Below are 26132 nucleotides of genomic sequence, written 5' to 3' on the forward strand. Positions count from 1 at the left end.
AAGTGTGGTGATATTGTGAGCCTTGTTAGTGGTATAGAAATAGCGATTTCTTTTTATGTGTCGGTGTGCCCCGAAGGCTAGCGTTGTACGCTAATTAGCGGTTTGCAAGAAAACTGGTCACATTTGACTAACAAAACAAATGCATGGAAACAAATACCAGAGAACGGTCGAACTCGGTACAGATGTGTTATTAACCCCAGGTTCATTTTGCGCCGGAGTTCCCCTTTAAGTTTACTACGCTACTAACTTGCTAGGTGGTGGTGCTACTGAGTGCTACAGAGCTGGTAGCCTCCTAGGTCAATGCTAGGATAATAATGGCATCTCGTTTTTTTAACTGACCTTAAATTTGTTAGCGAAAACATAGTAAAGTAAATTTAATTTAGAAAGCACTTTTACAAACAGCATAAGCTGACCAAAGTGCTGTACAGTGAACGACTAAACACAGCCTAAGCTAAGCAACACATACATACAGAGAATAAGCAGAAGTACAGAGTTAAAGAAAAAAAAATGCCAGGGAGTAGAGGTGGGTTTTTATCCTGGCTAACCACTTATGTCTTCTTTCAGCGTTTTTAGGAATGTTATAAAACGTATGTCCCGTTTTTTTTTTGACTTGCTGTTATCACAGCCCACAGCACAGCAGATAGAAGGCATTTTCTGTTTACTTCCTGTCACTGGCGGTCCCTGGGCGGTCCTAAAGATGGCGCCGGTATTATACAGTGACGTAACAAGATATCCACGTATTGTGTGTGTGCGTGACTGTGCTAATCTCTAGCCTTAGCCTAGTTTAGTGCGTCAGCGCCGCGCGTTAGCGTGGCAAATGGTAATGCCAACGTTAGTAATGGTAATGCTAACATCTTTTTCCTTTTCTTTTTTTAATAACCCCGGCAGCAGCCCTCGAGTCACTCTCAAAATTTCCTGCGGGAATTTTCTAGTTACTATTAGTATTATTTATTTATTTTATTTTATTATTACTATCTCTTTATTTTATTTATTTTTTTATTCTTTTTAATTATTTTTTAATCTACCCCCTTGTCCTGTGTATTAGTAAGAGTGTACGTATGTGTGGTTTATGTATGACTGTCAGTAGTGTTTAAAATGTCAGAAAATTAAAAGAGAGTTAGAAAAAAAGAAAACGCAGAGCTACAGAAACGGAGAGAGGAGGAGAAAAATCCCCCGCCCCCTGGCCCCGACAGACCCCTGAAAAGAAGAAAAGAACTAAAGGAGACAAATGTTGTCTTAGTTTTGTACTAGATTTTAACTGATTAATAATCCAAAAGGCAAATCACAAAAACACTTAAAGGTCATGAAAATTCTTTCAGATTTAGATTGATTCAGATTGATGATGCATCCACCTTAATTATTAAAGAGTATCGGTATCAGTGATACTGGCCCTGTATTTACTTGGTATCAGATCGATACCAAATCTAGCGCTATCACACACCACTAATATACAGTGTGTAGAAGAAGACAACATCTTCGACCCCATTACATGTTTCATCTGGTGCCCCCCCCTAGAGGCAGCTCCCCTGCATTACTGTGTCCTAACAGCCTTTAAGCTTCATTGACTTTAACAACTAACAGTGGACATTTTCTACAGTTTCTGATACAAACACTCGTCTTGAACTAAAGGACATTTACAGATTTATGGAGGAAAGTTCTGGATGAACATGAATTAGATTCAGTTGGTGATTAAACATATCAGATCTACAACAGTAACAGACAGTGAACTTACTTCAGAGTCTCCAGTCTACAGTCTGGACTCTCCAGAAAACCACACAGCTGCTTCACTCTTGAATCCTTCAGACTATTTTCACTCAGGTCCAGATATTTCAGATGGGAGGGGTTGGACTTCAGAGCTGAGACCAGAGAATCACAGCTGATCTCTGACAAACTGCAGCCCTGCAATCTGAATAAAGAATAAAAGATGTAGATTAAATGATGAATAATTCAATCAGATGTGTTCAGGTTTTAAATGTGCAGCTCAACATTACTGCAGCGTTTCCAAAAATTTTTTGGCTGTGCCCCCCCTTCTATGTCCCAACCAGGTTGACACCCCCCCAATCCCCCACACCTTTAAAAACACAACCATCTTTTTTATAGCCATATTAAAGGCAGCATGTTTAATCTGCTCAAATGACCAGAACACACATAGAACAAAATAATCAGCATCACAACAATGAGCTCTCACATTTGAATTAAAGTCAAACACTAACATTTTCAATAGAATGGAACAAATTTAGCACAAGCTTCCACTTTAAAGAGCAAAGAGGATGATGACAGGCTCAGGATCAGAGGCAGAAAGCAGATCAGTTGGAGGAAATGTTAGAAGATTTTCAGACGCCTTCAACTAAAATTGCAGCAACTTTAAATGAGCGTGGAGCTAACACAACCCGTCATCATAGCACAGCGCTTATGGAAATAAAATGACAACGCCAGTCATTTGAATGAAATTGTAAAAAAGTTAGACACGAGCCACAACATCAATAACAAAGAGCATAGGCTCAGGAAGAGATAAAACAAGAGGATCCATGTGAGGATTTTAAAGAGCAGAGCAGGTGGCTCAGCTTGGTGTGCACCAGTAACGTACGCTGAGGTTGGTGGCTCAGATTTACTGTAGTGTGACTATCAGGACTAAGTTAGTCACTGAGAGGAGAAAGTGGAGCTCTGTCTGACACGCTGAGTCCAAGGAGGAAACATGAAACCATTACTGCTATTTAAGGGCCTTTATTTTGATCCTTCTGATAACACATACTTCTTGTTATATTATTATGCAGATGGACTTGCAGGACTAAACTATGATGAACAATAGCTTAAGAGGTCAACAGTAAAGCCCCTCCCCTACCTCCCCCTCTCTCTGTATCAGACAGAACAGATTGACAGGTAGGTGCAGGTGATATTCATGAGGCAATCATTCAACCCCAGTCACACCCACTGCCCCTGGTGACAAGTGACAAACACATCCCTGCCTCTACATTTACAATCATGAACCCAATGAAACAGCTTCAATTCTCCATCAGTTGGCTGCTTTCACACTAACTGGTTACGTTTCATATCTCAATGAGGATTCTTTACACAGGTATAAGGTTCATATGTGGACAAAGGACCAATGTCAATCTATAGCAGTTAAGAGACAGAATGAGACAGAGAGAGCGTTGGCCGTCACAACTCCACAGTTCATTCATTCAACATGAGAGTAGCCAGTGAGAAAAACTTGGCTCGGCTTCCTGCTGCTTCAACTGGTGTCTCTCCCTATAGACGAATCCGGCGAAACTACCGGAAGTAAGCGGGCGCCATAACTGAGCTGTTGCTGGGTAGCGTTGCGCCAGTGCCTCCTATTGGTTTTATAATGTCGAGTGGGAAAACATGTTCCGTTGTAAATTGTTTCAATAGCACAATTCAATACAACTTTCCCATCCTTCCTCTGCAGAGTTATTTGTACAGTACGAGTGTTGTTAATGGTCTGTGAAAATCGGACAGGTCCTTTTAGAACTATGTGTTCTATCAGTGACCTGTAGTTGGCATTTTGTTGATCATCGGATGCCAACAGAGGGGGCAGTAGTAACATTACTGTTATGTCTGTTGTTAACGTTTGATTTGCTTGACTGTGACTCTCACTCTGAGAACCAACAACACTAGCAGTTAGCTGTACCTTACCCTTTCCTTTTGAAATGTGAAAATGAGATAAACAGTGGTCACAAATGAAAAACATGAATTCATTCGATTTCATTTGATATCCATTCATTTATTTATTGTTGCCAAATGGACAGATCTTTTTAGTTTCCTCGTTAGCTAGCCTAGCTATCATAGTTATTGCTAACGTTAGCTAGCTAGCAGCTACAGTAGTTAAGTAGATATAATATCATCCTAGCTCCAATTATGTCTTTATTTCCCCATTCTCTACTTTAAGCTATTTTCATAAATAATCTGTAAGATCGTTTTTACCTTCATCTGTGACTAGGCCACTGTCTAACATCATCATCCCAACAAGTCATACTGCCTGGCTGTAGCTGTCATCGAGGGTGCGTTATCACGGAGGTTTGTTTACATACCAGTAACAGCTCAGTAATGGCGTCGCCACAAGATGGCAGCCTACACAGAACGCTCGCCGGATTCGTCTATATGACCATATATGGTCGCTCCCTGTATTCACATTAGAAATACTTAAATCCAGAGATTTTGACAATAAAAATGACTGAAATGACTGGAATCATACAGAAAATGTATTTATATCACAGACCAATGGATAAATAGTACAAGTTATTTTATTCATTCATTCATTCATTCATCTTCTGTACCCGCTTATTCCTGTTAAGGGTCGCGGGGGTCTGCTGGAGTCTACCCCAGCTGTGCTAACATGCAGACACACTGAAAGTGACGTTGGCCAAATAACAGCAGCAAATTTAACACGGTATTAGCATTAGCATTCTAACTTAGGACACCAAGAAAAAAAATGTTCTGTCTGGATGATCTGTGGAGAATAAATGAGAACAAACAAGTTTTACGCTGCCCGGTCAAAGTCAGCCAAAGGGCCGTATACGGTCCACGGGTCGTGTAATGTCCAGGTCTGTTCTACACCATTACATGTTTCATCTGGTGCCCCCCCTAGAGGCAGCTCCCCTGCATTACTGTGTCCTAACAGCCTTTAAGCTTCATTGACTTTAACAACTAACAGTGGACATTTTCTACAGTTTCTGATACAAACACTCGTCTTGAACTAAAGGACATTTACAGATTTATGGAGGAAAGTTCTGGATGAACATGAATTAGATTCAGTTGGTGATTAAACATATCAGATCTACAACAGTAACAGACAGTGAACTCACATCAGAGTCTCCAGTCTACAGTCTGGACTCTCCAGAAAACCACACAGCTGCTTCACTCCTGAATCCTTAAAGTTGTTTCTGCACAGGTCCAGATGTTTCAGATGGGAGGGGTTGGACTTCAGAGCTGGTCCCAGAGAATCATAGCTGATCTCTGACAAACTGCTTCTCCACAATCTGAATAAAGAATAAAAGATGTAGATTAAATGATGAATAATTCAATCAGATGTGTTCAGGTTTTAAATGTGCAGCTCAACATTACTGCAGCGTTTCCCAAACTTTTTTGGCTGTGCCCCCCCTTCTATGTCCCAACCAGGTTGACACCCCCCCAATCCACCACACCTTTAAAAACACAACCATCTTTTTTATAGCCATATTAAAGGCAGCATGTTTAATCTGCTCAAATGACCAGAACACACATAGAACAAAATAATCAGCATCACAACAATGAGCTCTCACATTTGAATTAAAGTCAAACACTAACATTTTCAATAGAATGGAACAAATTTAGCACAAGCTTCCACTTTAAAGAGCAAAGAGGATGATGACAGGCTCAGGATCAGAGGCAGAAAGCAGATCAGTTGGAGGAAATGTTAGAAGATTTTCAGACGCCTTCAACTAAAATTGCAGCAACTTTAAATGAGCATGGAGCTAACACAACCCGTCATCATAGCACAGCGTTTATGGAAATAAAATGACAACACCAGTCATTTGAATGAAATTGTAATAAAGATCCACACGAGCCACAACATCAATAACAAAGAGCATAGGCTCAGGAAGAGATAAAACAAGAGGATCCATGTGAGGATTTTAAAGAGCAGAGCAGGTGGCTCAGCTTGGTGTGCATACACAGTAGTGGTGGGTGGATCCATCCAGGTATCCATCAATATTGATACCAACGTTGCTATCAATATTGATGGATACCAATGTAATGAGATGGATCCTTCAGTTTCAGTTTCTCTCTTGTTTCATTAAAGAGGCTGTAACCTGACTGTGTTTGTCTAAATGCTGCTGCTGTCCCAGAGCAGAGCAGGCTCACTCTGCTCCTCCTCCTCCTCTCCTGTGTTTGTTGTACCGTCACGTGACTCAGCGGCGCCAGGTAACCAAGCTCCGCCCACCACTACCTGCCAGGCCCGGCCAGCAGCAGAGCATTACACACAGCACAGAGACGGAGCAGGAGAACGGCAGAGAGGAAGAGGAGCGACAGCAAGTTGGACTATTTGGAAAAAGGCTGGAAGATACAGTGGTAACACAACAAACTTGTAAAAGCAGATGAAAAATCATGTACAAGAAAACGCAGAGCTACAGAAACAGAGAGAGGAGGAGAAAAATCCCCCGCCCCCTGGCCCCGACAGACCCCCGAAAAGAAGAAAAGAACTAAAGGAGACAAATGTTGTCTTAGTTCTGTATTGTACTTCCTAAACATACATGCTACTTGAACAAAATCATTTGTTTGACATGTTTATAATATTTGTTGTGGACTGATCATTTTGTACACTTTGTTTATTTAAGAGAAAAATCCAGAAAGAAGTTCAATGAAGGGAGAGATTTACTTTATAATTGTATTGTAGTTTCTGAACACTCTGTCTGAAAAAGAATTTATTTTCATTTGTTTTCAAGTGATAATTTTGTTTCTGAATAAAAACTTTTATTGTGATAATAAAGTATTTTCTACTTACTTTTCATTTTTCATTAACTTTGTACTAGATTTTAACTGATTAATAATCCAAAAGGCAAATCACAAAAACACTTAAAGGTCATGAAAATTCATTCAGATTTAGATTGATTCAGATTGATGATGCATCCACCTTAATTATTAAAGAGTATCGGTATCAGCGATACTGGCCCTGTATTTACTTGGTATCAGATCGATACCAAATCTAGTGGTATCACACACCACTAATATACAGTGTGTAGAAGAAGATAACTTCTTCCATTACATGTTTCATCTGGTGCCCCCCCCCTAGAGGCAGCTCCCCTGCATTACTGTGTCCTAACAGCCTTTAAGCTTCATTGACTTTAACAACTAACAGTGGACATTTTCTACACTTTCTGATACAAACACTCGTCTTGAACTAAAGGACATTTACAGATTTATGGAGGAAAGTTCTGGATGAACATGAATTAGATTCAGTTGGTGATTAAACATATCAGATCTACAACAGTAACAGACAGTGAACTTACTTCAGAGTCTCCAGTCTACAGTCTGGACTCTCCAGAAAACCACACAGCTGCTTCACTCCTGAATCCTTCAGGTTGTTGTTGGCACCCAGGTCCAGATGTTTCAGATGGGAGGGGTTGGACTTCAGAGCTGGTCCCAGATAATAACAGCTGATCTCTGACAAACTGCAGCTCTTCAATCTGAATAAAGAATAAAAGATGTAGATTAAGGGGCACTTTACACGGAAACGATTGGAGGTGAAAAGCGCAAAACATTTTATCGGATGTCTTATATCGTTTAGATGGTGACGCCGTTTTTGGGGGTTGAAAACGCAAAAAAGTGAAACCACCCTCCAGAGTGGAAATCTTAAAAACGCTCCACCCTCGCGTCACCGTGCAAAGGGTGAATAACGCAAAACTGCGTTTTTCGTCGAATAGAAATGACGTGACAAGCATGCGACAGGACCGGAAAAACAAGTAAACAACATGTCGAGCTCCGCGATGGAGGTTCAACAGGACCTAGCCGCAATAATTTGTATCCAAGTGGTTGTTTTGGTTAATGTATTTCGCGCGCTAAGCGTGGAAAAGTAGAAGAAAAGTAAATACCTCTATGCAGGCACTATTGGGAGTGTTGCCACCTAGCCATCTGGCGGTATACTGCATCTATGTGTATGTAATTTCACACACTTTTGCGTTTCCGTTTGAACACAGATTTGTTTCAGAAACGCTCGTCTAAATGCGGAGTTAAAAGTGAAAACGAAACGCCACTTTTGCGCTTTTGGTTCAGATAGTTTCCGTGTAAAGGGAGCCTAAATGATGAATAATTCAATCAGATGTGTTCAGGTTTTAAATGTGCAGCTCAACATTACTGCAGCGTTTCCCAAACTTTTTTGGCTGTGCCCCCCCTTCTATGTCCCAACCAGGTTGACACCCCCCCCAATCCCCCACACCTTTAAAAACACAACCATCTTTTTTATAGCCATATTAAAGGCAGCATGTTTAATCTGCTCAAATGACCAGAACACACATAGAACAAAATAATCAGCATCACAACAATGAGCTCTCACATTTGAATTAAAGTCAAACACTAACATTTTCAATATAATGGAACAAATTTAGCACAAGCTTCCACTTTAAAGAGCAAAGAGGATGATGACAGGCTCAGGATCAGAGGCAGAAAGCAGATCAGTTGGAGGAAATGTTAGAAGATTTTCAGACGCCTTCAACTAAAATTGCAGCAACTTTAAATGAGCGTGGAGCTAACACAACCCGTCATCATAGCACAGCGCTTATGGAAATAAAATGACAACGCCAGTCATTTGAATGAAATTGTAAAAAAGTTAGACACGAGCCACAACATAAATAACAAAGAGCACAGGCTCAGGAAGAGATAAAACAAGAGGATCCATGTGAGGATTTTAAAGAGCAGAGCAGGTGGCTCAGCTTGGTGTGCACCAGTAACGTACGCTGAGGTTGGTGGCTCAGATTTACTGTAGTGTGACTATCAGGACTAAGTTAGTCACTGAGAGGAGAAAGTGGAGCTCTGTCTGACACGCTGAGTCCAAGGAGGAAACATGAAACCATTACTGCTATTTAAGGGCCTTTATTTTGATCCTTCTGATAACACATACTTCTTGTTATATTATTATGCAGATGGACTTGCAGGACTAAACTATGATGAACAATAGCTTAAGAGGTCAACAGTAAAACCCCTCCCCTACCTCCCCCTCTCTCTGTATCAGACAGAACAGATTGACAGGTAGGTGCAGGTGATATTCATGAGGCAATCATTCAACCCCAGTCACACCCACTGCCCCTGGTGACAAGTGACAAACACATCCCTGCCTCTACATTTACAATCATGAACCCAATGAAATAGCTTCAATTCTCCATCAGTTGGCTGCTTTCACACTAACTGGTTACGTTTCATATCTCAATGAGGATTCTTTACACAGGTATAAGGTTCATATCTGGACAAAGGACCAATGTCAATCTATAGCAGTTAAGAGACAGAATGAGACAGAGAGAGCGTTGGCCGTCACAACTCCACAGTTCATTCATTCAACATGAGAGTAGCCAGTGAGAAAAAATAAAGACAAATGGAAATATGGATTAGAATTGAAACTAAATCATCACCTTAATCAAATTATAATATTGAGTTGTTAAATCTTCTGATGATCTGATCCATTTTTAATTCAGACTGTTTAACAGAATATCTTCCATCATTTACCACTTCCTGTTTTGACTGAAGGTTTAGATTTACAATCTTCTATTTTTATCTTTCACACAAAGAATAGATCCCAATAAATGGACCTGGACAGTAGAGTTGACTCAGAGTAGAAGAAGAGCAACAGCATGAAGCAGTGGCTCACTAGCGCCCTCTTCCATGAGGCAGAAGTACTGGCTGCCTCATCTCCTTGTTTTTCAGTGCGGTTTAATGTCAGATCAACAAGACTAAATATGTTCCACTCATACATGAAATACATTAACTAGACTATGGAAGATTAGGACACATGATAAAAATGGACACAACCAATATATTGATGGCATACAGAGAGTTAGCCATTGGCAGATTGCGCAATCCGAGGCTCGGCTTCCTGCTGCTTCAACTGGTGTCTCTCCCTATATGACCATATATGGTCGCTCCCTGTATTCACATAAGAAATACTTAAATTCAGAGATTCTGACAATAAAAATGACTGAAATGACTGGAATCATACAGAAAATGGATTTATATCACAGACCAATGGATAAATAGTAGAAGTTATTTTATTCATTCATTCATTCATCTTCTGTACCCGATTATTCCTGTTAAGGGTCGCGGGGTCTGCTGGAGCCTATCTCAGCTGTCATTGGGTGAGAGGCAAGTTATTTTATCAATAGTATAATTTATTTTATTGTCATTACTTTTCATGATGCTAGGTGATGCACTACCTCACCTGACTCCCCTGACCACACGTCTCTGTTGCACACATCTTCTACCCCAGGGGGGGGCAATTATTTTTCCCAAGGGGCCACATGAGAAACAGTAAATATCTTGGAGGGCCGTGCCAATAGGCTGAACTCAACTCTGCGCCCACAGCAGTGGTATGATTTATTTAGTGCTGGTGTTTTTAGTAAAGGGATGATCAAGAAAGCAGTTAGTCAGACTTAAAGCTTGAAATGCTTCATTAACAATGAACACATTCTCTGATAAAGTGCAGTTAATTAAATCTGAAATGAAATCTGTACCAATGAACTTTTAAAATATAAACAAAATGTATTTATTTATTAACTGTTAATCTATTATGATTTGTTTTTTAAATGACCATATATAATATTTATATTGTCTAATACTACTGTATATTAAATAAATGATCATTCATAAACCACACATGTCAAACTCAAGGCTCATAACCGTATCAGGCCTCAAGATAATATTTATATCTATCAGAACTGACCCACAGGTGTTTTACGTGCGTCAGGCAGGTACGTCAATTAGCTCCTCCTCCCAACTTTATTGACAAACTTGTCAGAATCTTATCAGAGAAAACTACTATAAATGACAACACCACTGCAGCTAAACACCAGTGTGTTAACATACATGCTAACATACATTCATTCATTCATTCATCTTCTGTACCCGCTTATTCCTGTTAAGGGTCGCGGGGTCTGCTGGAGTCTACCCCAGCTGTGCTAACATACAGACACACTGAAAGTGACGTTAGCCCAATAACAGCAGCATATTTAACACAGTATTAGCATTAGCATGCTAACTCAGGACACCACGAAAAAAATGTTCTGTCTGGATCATCTGTCGAGAACAAATGAGAACAAACTAGGTTTACACAGGCCGGTCAAAGTCAGCCAAAGGACCGTATATGTAGCCTGGTCGTCACCATCCTACGTTTCCGCCCGAAAGTTGATTTCGGTCTGCACCTCAGTCTGGCCCAACTGCCCTTGTAAGGTTCGCGTTTGATCGGACCAATCAGCGAACAGGTGAGTGATGACGCGAAACTCGCATGCCGAGTTGCTTCTGTAGTCCAGCGAAGCTTGTAGTTCCACAGCATAGCAACAATGGCGACGGAGGAAGAGACGCTAGAAGCCATTCGCGAAGTTGTCTCAACTCTCAAGAGCATCACGGAATTAAAACCAGAACAAGAGGCTTGTGTTGTCAATTTTATAAATGGCAAGGACGTCGTAGCTCTCCTTCCAACTGGCTTTGGGAAAAGTTTGATTTATTTAACTGGAAGCGGAAGTGGTAAGCGTAAGAGCCTGAACTCCGGCGCACAATATACGTCATTACCAAACGTTGCTGATTGGTTAAGGGAACTCCAATGATTTCTAACCTCAAAAAAAGCATCCGCCCATTACGGAGACAGATTCCTATTACATTGGGCCAGACTGAGGTGCAGACCGAAATCAAATTTCGGGCGGAAACGTAGGATGGTGACGACCAGGCTACCGTATACGGCCCACGGGTCGTGTAATGTCCAGGTCTGTTCTACACCATTACATGTTTCATCTGGTGCCCCCCCTAGAGGCAGCTCCCCTGCATTACTGTGTCCTAACAGCCTTTAAGCTTCATTGACTTTAACAACTAACAGTGGACATTTTCTACAGTTTCTGATACAAACACTCGTCTTGAACTAAAGGACATTTACAGATTTATGGAGGAAAGTTCTGGATGAACATGAATTAGATTCAGTTGGTGATTAAACATATCAGATCTACAACAGTAACAGACAGTGAACTTACTCTAGTGTCTCCAGTCTACAGTCTGGACTCTCCAGAAAACCACACAGCTGCTTCACCGCTGAATCATTCAGCTTGTTTCTGCACAGGTCCAGATGTTTCAGATGGGAGGGGTTGGACTTCAGAGCTGATCCCAGAGAATCACAGCTGATCTTTGACAAACTGCAGCTCTCCAATCTGAATAAAGAATAAAAGATGTAGATTAAATGATGAATAATTCAATCAGATGTGTTCAGGTTTTAAATGTGCAGCTCAACATTACTGCAGCGTTTCCCAAACTTTTTTGGCTGTGCCCCCCCTTCTATGTCCCAACCAGGTTGACACCCCCCCAATCCCCCACACCTTTAAAAACACAACCATCTTTTTTATAGCCATATTAAAGGCAGCATGTTTAATCTGCTCAAATGACCAGAACACACATAGAACAAAATAATCAGCATCACAACAATGAGCTCTCACATTTGAATTAAAGTCAAACACTAACATTTTCAATAGAATGGAACAAATTTAGCACAAGCTTCCACTTTAAAGAGCAAAGAGGATGATGACAGGCTCAGGATCAGAGGCAGAAAGCAGATCAGTTGGAGGAAATGTTAGAAGATTTTCAGACGCCTTCAACTAAAATTGCAGCAACTTTAAATGAGCGTGGAGCTAACACAACCCGTCATCATAGCACAGCGGTTATGGAAATAAAATGACAACGCCAGTCATTTGAATGAAACTGTAATAAAGTTCCACACGAGCCACAACATCAATAACAAAGAGCATAGGCTCAGGAAGAGATAAAACAAGAGGATCCATGTGAGGATGTTAAAGAGCAGAGCAGGTGGCTCAGCTTGGTGTGCATACACAGTAGTGGTGGGTGGATCCATCCAGGTATCCATCAATATTGATAGCAACGTTGCTATCAATATTGATGGATACCAATGTAATGAGATGGATCCTTCAGTTTCAGTTTCTCTCTTGTTTCATTAAAGAGGCTGTAACCTGACTGTGTTTGTCTAAATGCTGCTGCTGTCCCAGAGCAGAGCAGGCTCACTCTGCTCCTCCTCCTCCTCTCCTGTGTTTGTTGTACCGTCACGTGACTCAGCGGCGCCAGGTAACCAAGCTCCGCCCACCACTACCTGCCAGGCCCGGCCAGCAGCAGAGCATTACACACAGCACAGAGACGGAGCAGGAGAATGGCAGAGAAGAAGAGGAGCGACAGCAAGTTGGACTATTTGGAAAAAGGCTGGAAGATACAGTGGTAACACAACAAACTTGTAAAAGCAGATGAACAATCATGGACAAGAAAACGCAGAGCTACAGAAACAGAGAGAGGAGGAGAAAAATCCCCCGCCCCCTGGCCCCGACAGACCCCCGAAAAGAAGAGAAGAACTAAAGGAGACAAATGTTGTATTAGTTTTGTATTGTACTTCCTAAACATACATGCTACTAGAACAAAATCATTTGTTTGACATGTTTATAATATTTGTTGTGGACTGATCATTTTGTACACTTTGTTTATTTAAGAGAAAAATCCAGAAAGAAGTTCAATGAAGGGAGAGATTTACTTTATAATTGTATTGTAGTTTCTGAACACTCTGTCTGAAAAAGAATTTCTTTTCATTTGTTTTCAAGTGATAATTTTGTTTCTGAACAAAAACTTCTATTGTGATAATAAAGTATTTTCTACTTACTTTTCATTTTTCATTAACTTTGTACTAGATTTTAACTGATTAATAATCCAAAAGGCAAATCACAAAAACACTTAAAGGTCATGAAAATTCATTCATATTTAGATTGATTCAGATTGATGATGCATCCACCTTAATTATTAAAGAGTATCGGTATCAGCGATACTGGCCCTGTATTTACTTGGTATCAGATCGATACCAAATCTAGTGGTATCACACACCACTAATATACAGTGTGTAGAAGAAGATAACTTCTACTACACCATTACATGTTTCATCTGGTGCCCCCCCTAGAGGCAGCTCCCCTGCATTACTGTGTCCTAACAGCCTTTAAGCTTCATTGACTTTAACAACTAACAGTGGACATTTTCTACAGTTTCTGATACAAACACTCGTCTTGAACTAAAGGACATTTACAGATTTATGGAGGAAAGTTCTGGATGAACATGAATTAGATTCAGTTGGTGATTAAACATATCAGATCTACAACAGTAACAGACAGTGAACTTACTTCAGAGTCTCCAGTCTACAGTCTGGACTCTCCAGAAAACCACACAGCTGCTTCACTCCTGAATCATTCAGGTTGTTCTCACTCAGGTCCAGATGTTTCAGATGGGAGGGGTTGGACTTCAGAGCTGAGACCAGAGAATCACAGCTGATCTCTGACAAACTGCAGCTCTTCAATCTGAATAAAGAATAAAAGATGTAGATTAAGGGGCACTTTACACGGAAACGATTGGAGGTGAAAAGCGCAAAACATTTTATCGGATGTCTTATATCGTTTAGATGGTGACGCCGTTTTTGGGGGTTGAAAACGCAAAAAAGTGAAACCACCCTCCAGAGTGGAAATCTTAAAAACGCTCCACCCTCGCGTCACCGTGCAAAGGGTGAATAACGCAAAACTGCGTTTTTCGTCGAATAGAAATGACGTGACAAGCATGCGACAGGACCGGAAAAACAAGTAAACAACATGTCGAGCTCCGCAATGGAGGTTCAACAGGACCTAGCCGCAATAATTTGTATCCAAGTGGTTGTTTTGGTTAACGTATTTCGCGCGCTAAGCGTGGAAAAGTAGAAGAAAAGTAAATACCTCTATGCAGGCACTATTGGGAGTGTTGCCACCTAGCCATCTGGCGGTATACTGCATCTATGTGTATGTAATTTCACACACTTTTGCGTTTCCGTTTGAACACAGATTTGTTTCAGAAACGCTCGTCTAAATGCGGAGTTAAAAGTGAAAACGAAACGCCACTTTTGCGCTTTTGGTTCAGATAGTTTCCGTGTAAAGGGAGCCTAAATGATGAATAATTCAATCAGATGTGTTCAGGTTTTAAATGTGCAGCTCAACATTACTGCAGCGTTTCCCAAACTGTTTTGGCTGTGCCCCCCCTTCTATGTCCCAACCACGTTTACACCCCCCCAATCCCCCACACCTTTAAAAACACAACCATCTTTTTTATAGCCATATTAAAGGCAGCATGTTTAATCTGCTCAAATGACCAGAACACACATAGAACAAAATAATCAGCATCACAACAATGAGCTCTCACATTTGAATTAAAGTCAAACACTAACATTTTCAATAGAATGGAACAAATTTAGCACAAGCTTCCACTTTAAAGAGCAAAGAGGATGATGACAGGCTCAGGATCAGAGGCAGAAAGCAGATCAGTTGGAGGAAATGTTAGAAGATTTTCAGACGCCTTCAACTAAAATTGCAGCAACTTTAAATGAGCGTGGAGCTAACACAACCCGTCATCATAGCACAGCGCTTATGGAAATAAAATGACAACGCCAGTCATTTGAATGAAATTGTAATAAAGTTCCACACGAGCCACAACATCAATAACAAAGAGCATAGGCTCAGGAAGAGATAAAACAAGAGGATCCATCTGAGGATGTTAAAGAGCAGAGCAGGTGGCTCAGCTTGGTGTGCACCAGTAACGTACGCTGAGGTTGGTGGCTCAGATTTACTGTAGTGTGACTATCAGGACTAAGTTAGTCACTGAGAGGAGAAAGTGGAGCTCTGTCTGACACGCTGAGTCCAAGGAGGAAACATGAAACCATTACTGCTATTTAAGGGCCTTTATTTTGATCCTTCTGATAACACATACTTCTTGTTATATTATTATGCAGATGGACTTGCAGGACTAAACTATGATGAACAATAGCTTAAGAGGTCAACAGTAAAACCCCTCCCCTACCTCCCCCTCTCTCTGTATCAGACAGAACAGATTGACAGGTAGGTGCAGGTGATATTCATGAGGCAATCATTCAACCCCAGTCACACCCACTGCCCCTGGTGACAAGTGACAAACACATCCCTGCCTCTACATTTACAATCATGAACCCAATGAAATAGCTTCAATTCTCCATCAGTTGGCTGCTTTCACACTAACTGGTTACGTTTCATATCTCAATGAGGATTCTTTACACAGGTATAAGGTTCATATCTGGACAAAGGACCAATGTCAATCTATAGCAGTTAAGAGACAGAATGAGACAGAGAGAGCGTTGGCCGTCACAACTCCACAGTTCATTCATTCAACATGAGAGTAGCCAGTGAGAAAAAATAAAGACAAATGGAAATATGGATTAGAATTGAAACTAAATCATCACCTTAATCAAATTATAATATTGAGTTGTTAAATCTTCTGATGATCTGATCCATTTTTAATTCAGACTGTTTAACAGAATATCTTCCATCATTTACCACTTCCTGTTTTGACTGAAGGTTTAGATTTACAATCTTCTATTTTTATCTTTCACACAAAGAATAGATCCCAATAAATGGACCTGGACAGTAGAGTTGACTCAGAGTAGAAGAAGAGCAACAGCATGAAGCAGTGGCTCACTAGCGCCCTCTTCCATGAAGCAGAAGTACTGGCTGCCTCATCTCCTTGTTTTTCAGTGCGGTTTAATGTCAGATCAACAAGACTAAATATGTTCCACTCATACATGAAATACATTAACTAGACTATGGAAGATTAGGACACATGATAAAAATGGACACAACCAATATATTGATGGCATACAGACAGTTAGCCACAGGCAGATTGCGCAATCCGAGGCTCGGCTTCCTGCTGCTTCAACTGGTGTCTCTCCCTATATGACCATATATGGTCGCTCCCTGTATTCACATAAGAAATACTGAAATTCAGAGATTCTGACAATAAAAATGATTGAAATGACTGGAATCATACAGACAATGTATTTATATCACAGACCAATGGATAAATAGTAGAAGTTATTTTATTCATTCATTCATTCATCTTCTGTACCCGATTATTCCTGTTAAGGGTCGCGGGGTCTGCTGGAGCCTATCTCAGCTGTCATCGGGCGAGAGGCAAGTTATTTTATCAATAGTATAATTTAGATTATTGTCATTACTTTTCATGATGCTAGGTGATGCACTACCTCACCTGACTCCCCTGACCACACGTCCCTGTTGCTCACATCTTCTACCCCAGGGGTGGGCAATTATTTTTCCCAAGGGGCCACATGAGAAACAGTAAATATCTTGGAGGGCCGTGCCAATAGGCTGAACTCAACTCTGCGCCAACAGCAGTGGTATGATTTATTTAGTGCTGGTGTTTTTAGTAAAGGGATGATCTAGAAAGCAGTTAGTCATACTTAAAGGGATAGTTCACCCTAGAATGATATTTCGCTCATTATCTACTCACCCTCATGTTGACTAAGGGCTGGAAGAAGTTTCAGAGTCCTCCGTCCCTTCTCTGAGTTACAGGGGGTCTTGGTGTAGCAGTGCATTTCAATGCAACGGTTGTAAAGGGACACCAGAGCTCTTCGTAAAAAAACACACACAAAAAAACATCCAAATACCTCCATGATGCTCGTATGTAATGTCCGTCTTGTGCTGAAGCCCCAAATTGCGTAATTGTCCCGAAAAAAATTAAATAAGTCCACATTCCAAGCATGTTTGTAGCATTAGCTCCGAGTGTTGTTGTCCCGGCTCTTCCGCTGCCAGCGCGCATGCGCAAGGTTCGCACTGAGACTTCTTCTTCTTTTTCTTCTTCTTCCAAAGACGGTTTATAAACCTTCACCTTCTTCTTCTTCTTCTTCTTCTTCTTCTTCTTCTTCTTCTTCTTCTTCTTCTTCTCTCGTTGCACGGCGGTTCTGGTCCTTCGCCGGCTGGCTCAATTCGCCGGGGTAAACAAGGAAGCGAGTCTCAGTGCGAACCTTGCGCATGCGCGCTGGCAGCGGAAGAGCCGGGACAACAACACTCGGAGCTAATGCTACAAACATGCTTGGAATGTGGACTTATTTAATTTTTTTCGGGACAATTACGCAATTTGGGGCTTCAGCACAAGACGGACATTACATACGAGCATCATGGAGGTATTTGGATGTTTTTTTGTGTGTGTTTTTTTACGAAGAGCTCTGGTGTCCCTTTACAACCGTTGCATTGAAATGCACTGCTACACCAAGACCCCCTGTAACTCAGAGAAGGGACGGAGGACTCTGAAACTTCTTCCAGCCCTTAGTCAACATGAGGGTGAGTAGATAATGAGCAAAATATCATTCTAGGGTGAACTATCCCTTTAAAGCTTGAAATGCTTCATTAACAATGAACACATTCTCTGATAAAGTGCAGTTAATTAAATCTGAAATGAAATCTGTACCAATGAACTTTTAAAATATAAACAAAATGTATTTATTTATTAACTGTTAATCTATTATGATTTGTTTTTTAAATGACCATATATAATATTTATATTGTCTAATACTACTGTATATTAAATAAATGATCATTCATAAACCACACATGTCAAACTCAAGGCTCATAACCGTATCAGGCCTCAAGATAATATTTATATCTATCAGAACTGACCCACAGGTGTTTTACGTGCGTCAGGCAGGTACGTCAATTAGCTCCTCCTCCCAACTTTATTGACAAACTTGTCAGAATCTTATCAGAGAAAACTACTATAAATGACAACACCACTGCAGCTAAACACCAGTGTGTTAACATACATGCTAACATACATTCATTCATTCAATCATCTTCTGTACCCGCTTATTCCTGTTAAGGGTCGCGGGGTCTGCTGGAGCCTACCCCAGCTGTGCTAACATACAGACACACTGAAAGTGACGTTAGCCCAATAACAGTAGCATATTTAACACAGTATTAGCATTAGCATGCTAACTCAGGACACCACGAAAAAAATGTTCTGTCTGGATCATCTGTCGAGAACAAATGAGAACAAACTAGGTTTACACGGGCCGGTCAAAGTCAGCCAAAGGACCGTATATGTAGCCTGGTCGTCACCATCCTACGTTTCCGCCCGAAATTTGATTTCGGTCTGCACCTCAGTCTGGCCCAACTGCCCTTGTAAGGTTCGCGTTTGATCGGACCAATCAGCGAACAGGTGAGTGATGACGCGAAACTCGCATGCCGAGTTGCTTCTGTAGTCCAGCGAAGCTTGTAGTTCCACAGCATAGCAACAATGGCGACGGAGGAAGAGACGCTAGAAGCCATTCGCGAAGTTGTCTCAACTCTCAAGAGCATCACGGAATTAAAACCAGAACAAGAGGCTTGTGTTGTCAATTTTATAAATGGCAAGGACGTCGTAGCTCTCCTTCCAACTGGCTTTGGGAAAAGTTTGATTTATTTAACTGGAAGCGGAAGTGGTAAGCGTAAGAGCCTGAACTCCGGCGCACAATATACGTCATTACCAAACGTTGCTGATTGGTTAAGGGAACTCCAATGATTTCTAACCTCAAAAAAAGCATCCGCCCATTACGGAGACAGATTCCTATTACATTGGGCCAGACTGAGGTGCAGACCGAAATCAAATTTCGGGCGGAAACGTAGGATGGTGACGACCAGGCTACCGTATACGGCCCACGGGTCGTGTAATGTCCAGGTCTGTTCTACACCATTACATGTTTCATCTGGTGCCCCCCCTAGAGGCAGCTCCCCTGCATTACTGTGTCCTAACAGCCTTTAAGCTTCATTGACTTTAACAACTAACAGTGGACATTTTCTACAGTTTCTGATACAAACACTCGTCTTGAACTAAAGGACATTTACAGATTTATGGAGGAAAGTTCTGGATGAACATGAATTAGATTCAGTTGGTGATTAAACATATCAGATCTACAACAGTAACAGACAGTGAACTTACTCTAGTTTCTCCAGTCTACAGTCTGGACTCTCCAGAAAACCACACAGCTGCTTCACCGCTGAATCATTCAGCTTGTTTCTGCACAGGTCCAGATGTTTCAGATGGGAGGGGTTGGACTTCAGAGCTGGTCCCAGATAATAACAGCTGATCTCTGACAAACTGCAGTTCCTCAATCTGAATAAAGAACAAAGGTGATCTCCAATGAAATGTATGATGTGTTTCATCCTGACTCAGAGCAGCAGCCTTCTATCAGTCTGACTCAACAACATCAGTAACAGTCTGTGACTGTGTATTTAGTTTTTATGATCAGTGGAGAAGAGAATGGACTGTTGCACCAAAGCAGCATATTTACCAGGACTTGTTGTCTTAAGATTGGAGGCCAGTTATAGTTTGGGGAGTTTCGGTGATATGTGAAATGTTCTAAGTAATAGTTGATGATGGATGATTGTAATAAATAAGAAGACTGAGTCAATGTTCTTCAACTGTTTAGAAAAACAGAACATTTGAGAAAAAGAAACTTCTTCATAATTGTGCTGATTGAAATACTGAACATTTATCAACTAAAGAACATTTGACACATCAGTCAATGATTTGAACTGAATAAATAAAGAAAACCTACAACAGCTCCAGTCAGTGAACTGACCTCAGAGTCTCCAGTCTACAGTTTGGACTCTCCAGTCCAGCAGACAGATGCTTCACTCCTGAATCCTTCAGGTCATTTTTACTCATGTCCAGCTCTGTCAGATAGGAAGGGTTGGACTTCAGAGCTGAGGCCACAACTTCACAGTGAGTCTCTGAGAGTCCACATCCAGTAAATCTGTGATTAGAAAACATATAAATCTGTTATAAAATGAGATCATTTACATTCTAGATCCAGACTGAATGAGGATGAAACAGATTGAGGTGATCATATGATGAACATCTGATTGATTCTGTTAATTATCAGGACCAGGGGTCGCGTTAACCGAATATTTTCCGTCATTGACCGTTTTTTTTAAATATGACGGAAAAATCTGAAGGCCGTCCGTCATTTTGACAGATTGCAATTCACACCCCTGACCACTTGGTGGCGAGTGACCTTATTAATTGGCTCTTCTCTCGTCGAAGTTTGCGTTCCAAACATCGCGGAACTTTTGTTGGTGCACGATTTCCTGGTACACCGATTACACTGATGCACACGTCAGAGCTCTGCTAACTGCTAACCATAGACCAGGGATTCCCAAAGTGTGGTGCGCCCACCCCTCGGGGTGTGTGAACTGCCTCTAGGGGGTGGGCGATCCTATCCTATCCTCTTTATTATTTATGTTGTGGGTCGTGTGTAACGTTATTACAATTTAATTCAAATTACTGGCGTTCTAATTTTATTTCCATAACCGCTGTGTTATGATGACGCGGTTGTGTTAGCTCCACGGTCTTTGCTGTAATTTTTGTTTAATGCGACTGAAAATGTTATCCGTATTTCCTCATATTTCCTTCCTTCTGCCTCTGAGCCTCAGTCTGAGCCATGTCATCGTCCCCTTTGCTCTTTTTTTTTTTTTGGTTACCATTTAAAGTAAATAGGTAGCTTACTGTTCTGAAAACTTAAAGTTATTATTATCATTTTAAAAAATTAAAGTGACGGGTAAAAATAGATTATGACGGAATTTTTATGACCTTGTCAGTCAAAATGACCGACAACGAAAAATCCTCTGATCAGGACTCACCGAGCCTTTCTGCAGTTCCTCACAGCTGGGATCAGTCTCCGTCGTCCCTCCTCTGATGTGTTGTACTTCTTCAGGTCCAACTCATCTAGAACCTCCTCTGACATCTGCAGCATGTAGGCCAGAGCTGAGCAGTGGATCTCAGAGAGTTCCTTCTCTGATCTGTTCTCTGACTTCAGGAACTCTTGGATCTCCTGAAGAACTGAGAGGTCGTTCATCTCCATCAGACAGTGGAAGATGTTGATGCTTCTGTCAGGAGACATTTCATCAGTGTTCATCTTCTTCAGCTTGTTGATGGCTCTCTGGGTGATTTCTGGACTGTTCTCTGTCTGACCCAGCAGACCTCCTAAGAGTCTCTGGTTGGACTCCAGATAGAGGCCATGAAGGAAGCGAACAAACAGGTCCAGGTGACCATTTTTACTGAGCAGGGATTTCTCCATGGGTCCATACAGGAAGACATCCACATAGTTGGTATACCACCGGTCTTTCCCCAGGAAGTCCTTCACCACCTCTGTCATCTTGTTGGTGTAACAGTGGATCATGTAGACTGCAGCCAGAAACTCCTGAACGCTCAGATGAACAAAGCAGTAGACTGATTTCTGGAAGATCACTCTCTCTCTTTTGAGGATCTCTGTACAAACTCCTGAGTACACTGAGGCCTCTGTCACATCAAGACCACAGAGCTCCAGGTCTTCTTGGTAGAACATGATGTTTCCTTTCTCCAGATGTTCAAACGCCAGCCTCCCCAGCTTCAGAAGAACTTCCCTGTCAGCCTCCATCAGCTCCTGTGGACTCGTCTCATGTCCCTCATGGTACTTGTTCTTCTTCCTCTTTGTCTGAACCATCACAAAGCGTGAGTACATGTCAGTCAGGGTCTTGGGCAGCTCTCCTCTCTGCTCTGTAGTCAACATGTGCTCCAGAACTGTAGCAGTGATCCAGCAGAAGACTGGGACTCCACACAGGATGTGGAGGCTCCTGGATGTCTTGATGTGGGAGATGATTCTGCTGGACAGCTCTTCATCACTGAACCTCCTCCTGAAGTACTCCTCCTTCTGGGCGTCAGTGAAGCCTCGTGCTTCTGTTAGCCTGTCAACACATGTAGGAGGGATCTGATTGGCTGCTGCAGGTCGGGAAGTGATCCAGACCAGAGCCGAGGGAAGCAGTTTCCCCTTGATGAGGTTTGTCAGCAGCACGTTGACTGATGCCTTCTGTGTGACATCAGACACAACCTCACTGTTGTTGAAGTCCAATGAAAGTCTGCTTTCATCCAGGCCGTCAAAGATGAACAAAAGTTTACAGACAGCCAGCTCCTCTGCTGTGACCTTCTGTAATGTTGGATGGAAAACATGGAGCAGCCTGAGAAGACTGTACTGCTCATCTTTGATCAAGTTCAGCTCCCTGAACCAAAGCACAATCACCACACTGACATCTTGGTTTTCCAAACCCTCGGCCCAGTCCAGAGTGAACTTCTGCACTGAGAAGGTTTTTCCAACACCAGCGACGCCGTTGGTCAGAACCACTCTGATGTGTCCCTGTTGGTCAGGTAAGGCTTTAAAGATGTGGTGGCACTTGATTGGAGTGTCATGGAGGGCCTTCATCTTGGAAGCTGTCTCAAGCTGCTTCACCTCATGTTGGGTATTAACCTCTTCACTCTGTCCCTCTGTGATGTAGAGCTCAGTGTAGATCCTGTTGAGGAGGGTTCCACTTCCTGTTACATCACTTCCTTCAGTCACATGTTCACATCTCCTCCTCAGACTGATCTTATGTTCATCTAAAACCTCCTGCAGACCAACATCTGCTGGAAAGAAGAACAAACGTGAGACAGAAAGAAAACAGTCATCCCTGTTTGAAGTCACAAAGAACAGAAAACTGACTTTAAATGTTTTGTAAAGAGTTTTTTCTTCTCATAATAACTCATTTTTAGAGGAAACATTAGAAATGCTCTTTGTTCTATCAGCCTCTGAGGGGGCGTGTCAGTGTTTGATTGACAGCAGAGGCAGCTCGTCTGCAGCTCTTCATCTAACAGCTCACTGTGGTTGTTCCTTCCTCTCTGTAATATTTAAGACTGATCCACTAATAAAATGATGAGCAATATGTTCATCTCTTGTTTTTAACTGCACTAACAACTAAATACTGCTAATCAGGTGACAAACACTTCCTCTGGCTGTTTCACAATAAAAGCCTCTTAGTGGCTGGTCACAACAGGAACAGATTAATTTATATCAGCAGTAATTAACAAAGCTCAGTTATGAGTAAAATAAGGCTGGTATGTGAAGTGCAGGGAAAGAAAAGAGAATAAATAAAACTGTAGGAAACTAAGAAATGATTTGATCAAGAGTCCATCAGCAGACAGATGTACAGTCTTACTTGTTCTGGATCTTTTCCCACACTGGGGACAGGAGGAGTCTCCTGATGAAGCAGACTGGTCCCAGTATGAGGTGATGCACTGTCTGCAGAACCAGTGTCCACAGCTGCTAGAGACTGGATCCTTCAGGACGTCCTGACACAAAGCACAGCAGGACAGCTGCTCCTCCACAGAAACATGACTCCTCTTCCTCTCTCTGTCAACACATTTCTTCATCACTAAAATCATTTGCAGACTGTCAACATTTGACATCACTGTCCAGAAGCTCAGACGCTCACAGAGAACAGGAAAAGTTTGAATTGACTTCCTTTGATTTCAACTCTCCTGCTTTCATCAACACCAATCAACTGCTTTTCCTATCTGGCTGTCTTATTAAACACTGAGTCATCTACCTGCCGTTTGCTGTTAATACAAACTCAACACTTCCTGCAGAGACTTCACAGTAAAAGCCTTCCATCAAAGAGAGCTGATTATGTCCTTCACTGTTTTATCTTGAGTTAGTTCAGTCTGAACTGAGCTTAGAAGAGTCTAAGAAGTGTTACTGATAGTGAACTGGACTGATAGGGAGTATTGGTCAGATAAAGATCACATTCTAACTATACTGGCTAGTTGCTACACACTGACTATGGGAGGAGGAGAAAACTGCAGTTCAATCCATCCACTAGTAGCCCAGCTGAAAATCTTTACACACTTCAACATTAGGACAAATATATCTGAATATTGATGAGTGGACATTCTGAAATGGAGGTTCTCAGGTGTTTTACTACAGAAATACCATCAGTACTTCCTGGTTCTAAAACCCAGACTAGGATCTTACCTACCTGCACTAAAACATCTGCATCATGACTAGAAATCTTTCAGCAGAACATTTCTGCTTCATCCTAAAATCATCATCTTCCATCAGGTCAGTTTACAGTAGAAACAGTCTCTTACCTTGTGTCTGAGGGTCCAGGTTCTTCTCTGAATTGTGGAGGTCTGTCTTTGGACTTGTCACTCTTCATAGACAGACATCTGGATACTGGAGACTCTGGTCTCTGTCTGTGGTACTGACCTCTGCAGAAACAAATATGTTTTATTCTCATCAATTACTGATAAAAGATTAACAGGGTTTCTGCAGCTTTGAACAAGTGAAATTTCAGACTTTTTAAGACTAATATGGGTTAAATTTAAGACCTACATGAAGTATGAAAAATAAGGAAGATCAGAGACCCAGAATTAAACCCAAAAAACTATACATTTACTGAAGGCTTTTACCCTCTGATGTGCTTTAACATGCACTGAGACATGTCCCAACTTCCTCCATCCCATGGGCCATGCATAGTGCTGTAAAGTATTTCAATGGAATTAAATGGCTTTGAAACACATTGATTTTCAATGGACGGCTGAAACAGGTAGTGCATCCCATAATTTTCGATGTTAATATTCCAATTCATATTTAACATGGCCATAGCTGTCAAAAAACTTGGTTTCACTGAGAGGTAGGTGGGTGTGGGTGTGTATATGTGTTGGGGGGGGGGGGGGGGGGGGGGGCTCAGACTTCACTGTCACTGTCTGCAAAGTGTTATCTACAGCACATCCATAGAAATATGTGTACACTATCCCACAGGAAAACACCTGCAGGAGCCCGAGGGTTAAAAATGAGCATTTTATTTATGACTGAGTGAATCTGTCCAATCACTTCAGTCCCTGAAAATAGAGGATTGTGTATTAAAATGTTTTTAATTCCTCCAGATTTCCTCCAGTTTGGATGTGAATACTCTCAAATTAAAGCTGAGACTCTGCAGTCTTTAAGACCACCTTCATTTAATAACTGTAACTTGAATAAACTTTGGTTAACAGCTAGAATAACAAATACATTTCAGTTAAACTCAATCAACCATCAGAGACAGAAAATAAACTGGAACTGACAGAAGTGATTAAAATGAGTCATGAACAAGTTAGTAGTAGTTCTCTTACCTTGTGTCTGAGGGTCCAGGTTCTATACTGAATTGTGGAGGTCTGTCTTTGGACTTGTCGCTCTTCATAGACAGACAGCTGACTCTGTCCTCCTCTTCCTCCATCTTCTGGACTTCAGTCAGTCTGAGAGGTAAACCAGAAACACTCAGTGAGTTTACATCAACTTCAGTTACAGTCCTCCAGGTTGATCAGAGACTGATGGGAACTGTAGTTTTTATTAAAGTTAAAATAAATACTTGTTTATGTTAGAATATGGTCAGAAAACCACAGGAACGTGTTTAAGCTTTAAAAAGTAAAAATGAACTCTGACAGACTTTTAGAACAGAGTTAGCTTAAAAAGCTGCGTCAGTAGCCGTTAGCTTAGCATAAAAATACTCGATAATTTAGCTTCAAACTGAAGGAAGAGAAGAGTAAAATGATTCTATAATGTTTATTAATCATTCAGTTCAGTGAAACTTTAACAAAGCAACAGAAAAGTCCAACAAACTAAAGAAGGAAAACCGTTAGCATTAGCATTAGCATCAACGGTCCCTCTGCAGTCTTCAAAGTGACAGTTGATGCTAATGCTACATTTG

The 26132-nt window shown here is 41.4% G+C and overlaps 1 protein-coding gene across 14 annotated transcripts in view; it reads right to left on the reverse strand.

Annotated features, from left to right (window-relative positions):
* The window catches only part of LOC311503223 (uncharacterized protein), a 101590-nt gene that overhangs the window by 57643 nt on the left and 17815 nt on the right, over positions 1 to 26132 (reverse strand). For 11 of the 14 annotated variants that reach the window (XR_014699575.1, XM_084565811.1, XM_084565813.1 and 8 more), the window contains 11 exons: positions 25558 to 25680; positions 24535 to 24654; positions 23604 to 23797; positions 21240 to 23034; positions 20180 to 20353; positions 19537 to 19710; positions 13902 to 14075; positions 11718 to 11891; positions 7005 to 7181; positions 4824 to 4997; positions 1733 to 1906 (listed from right to left, as the gene is read on the reverse strand). Coding sequence is in view for 13 of the 14 variants with exons in the window: in XM_084565811.1 (XP_084421937.1) it covers positions 1733 to 1906; positions 4824 to 4997; positions 7005 to 7181; positions 11718 to 11891; positions 13902 to 14075; positions 19537 to 19710; positions 20180 to 20353; positions 21240 to 23034; positions 23604 to 23797; positions 24535 to 24654; positions 25558 to 25680 (3453 nt within the window). In the remaining variant the exon portion in view is untranslated. The remainder of the gene's footprint in view (positions 1 to 1732; positions 1907 to 4823; positions 4998 to 7004; positions 7182 to 11717; positions 11892 to 13901; positions 14076 to 19536; positions 19711 to 20179; positions 20354 to 21239; positions 23035 to 23603; positions 23798 to 24534; positions 24655 to 25557; positions 25681 to 26132) is intronic. The other 3 variants (XM_084565812.1, XM_084565817.1, XM_084565815.1) reach the window with 3 other exon arrangements.

Source organism: Chelon labrosus, assembly GCF_963514085.1.
Source record: "Chelon labrosus genome assembly, chromosome: 18".
Taxonomy (NCBI): Eukaryota; Metazoa; Chordata; class Actinopteri; order Mugiliformes; family Mugilidae; genus Chelon; species Chelon labrosus.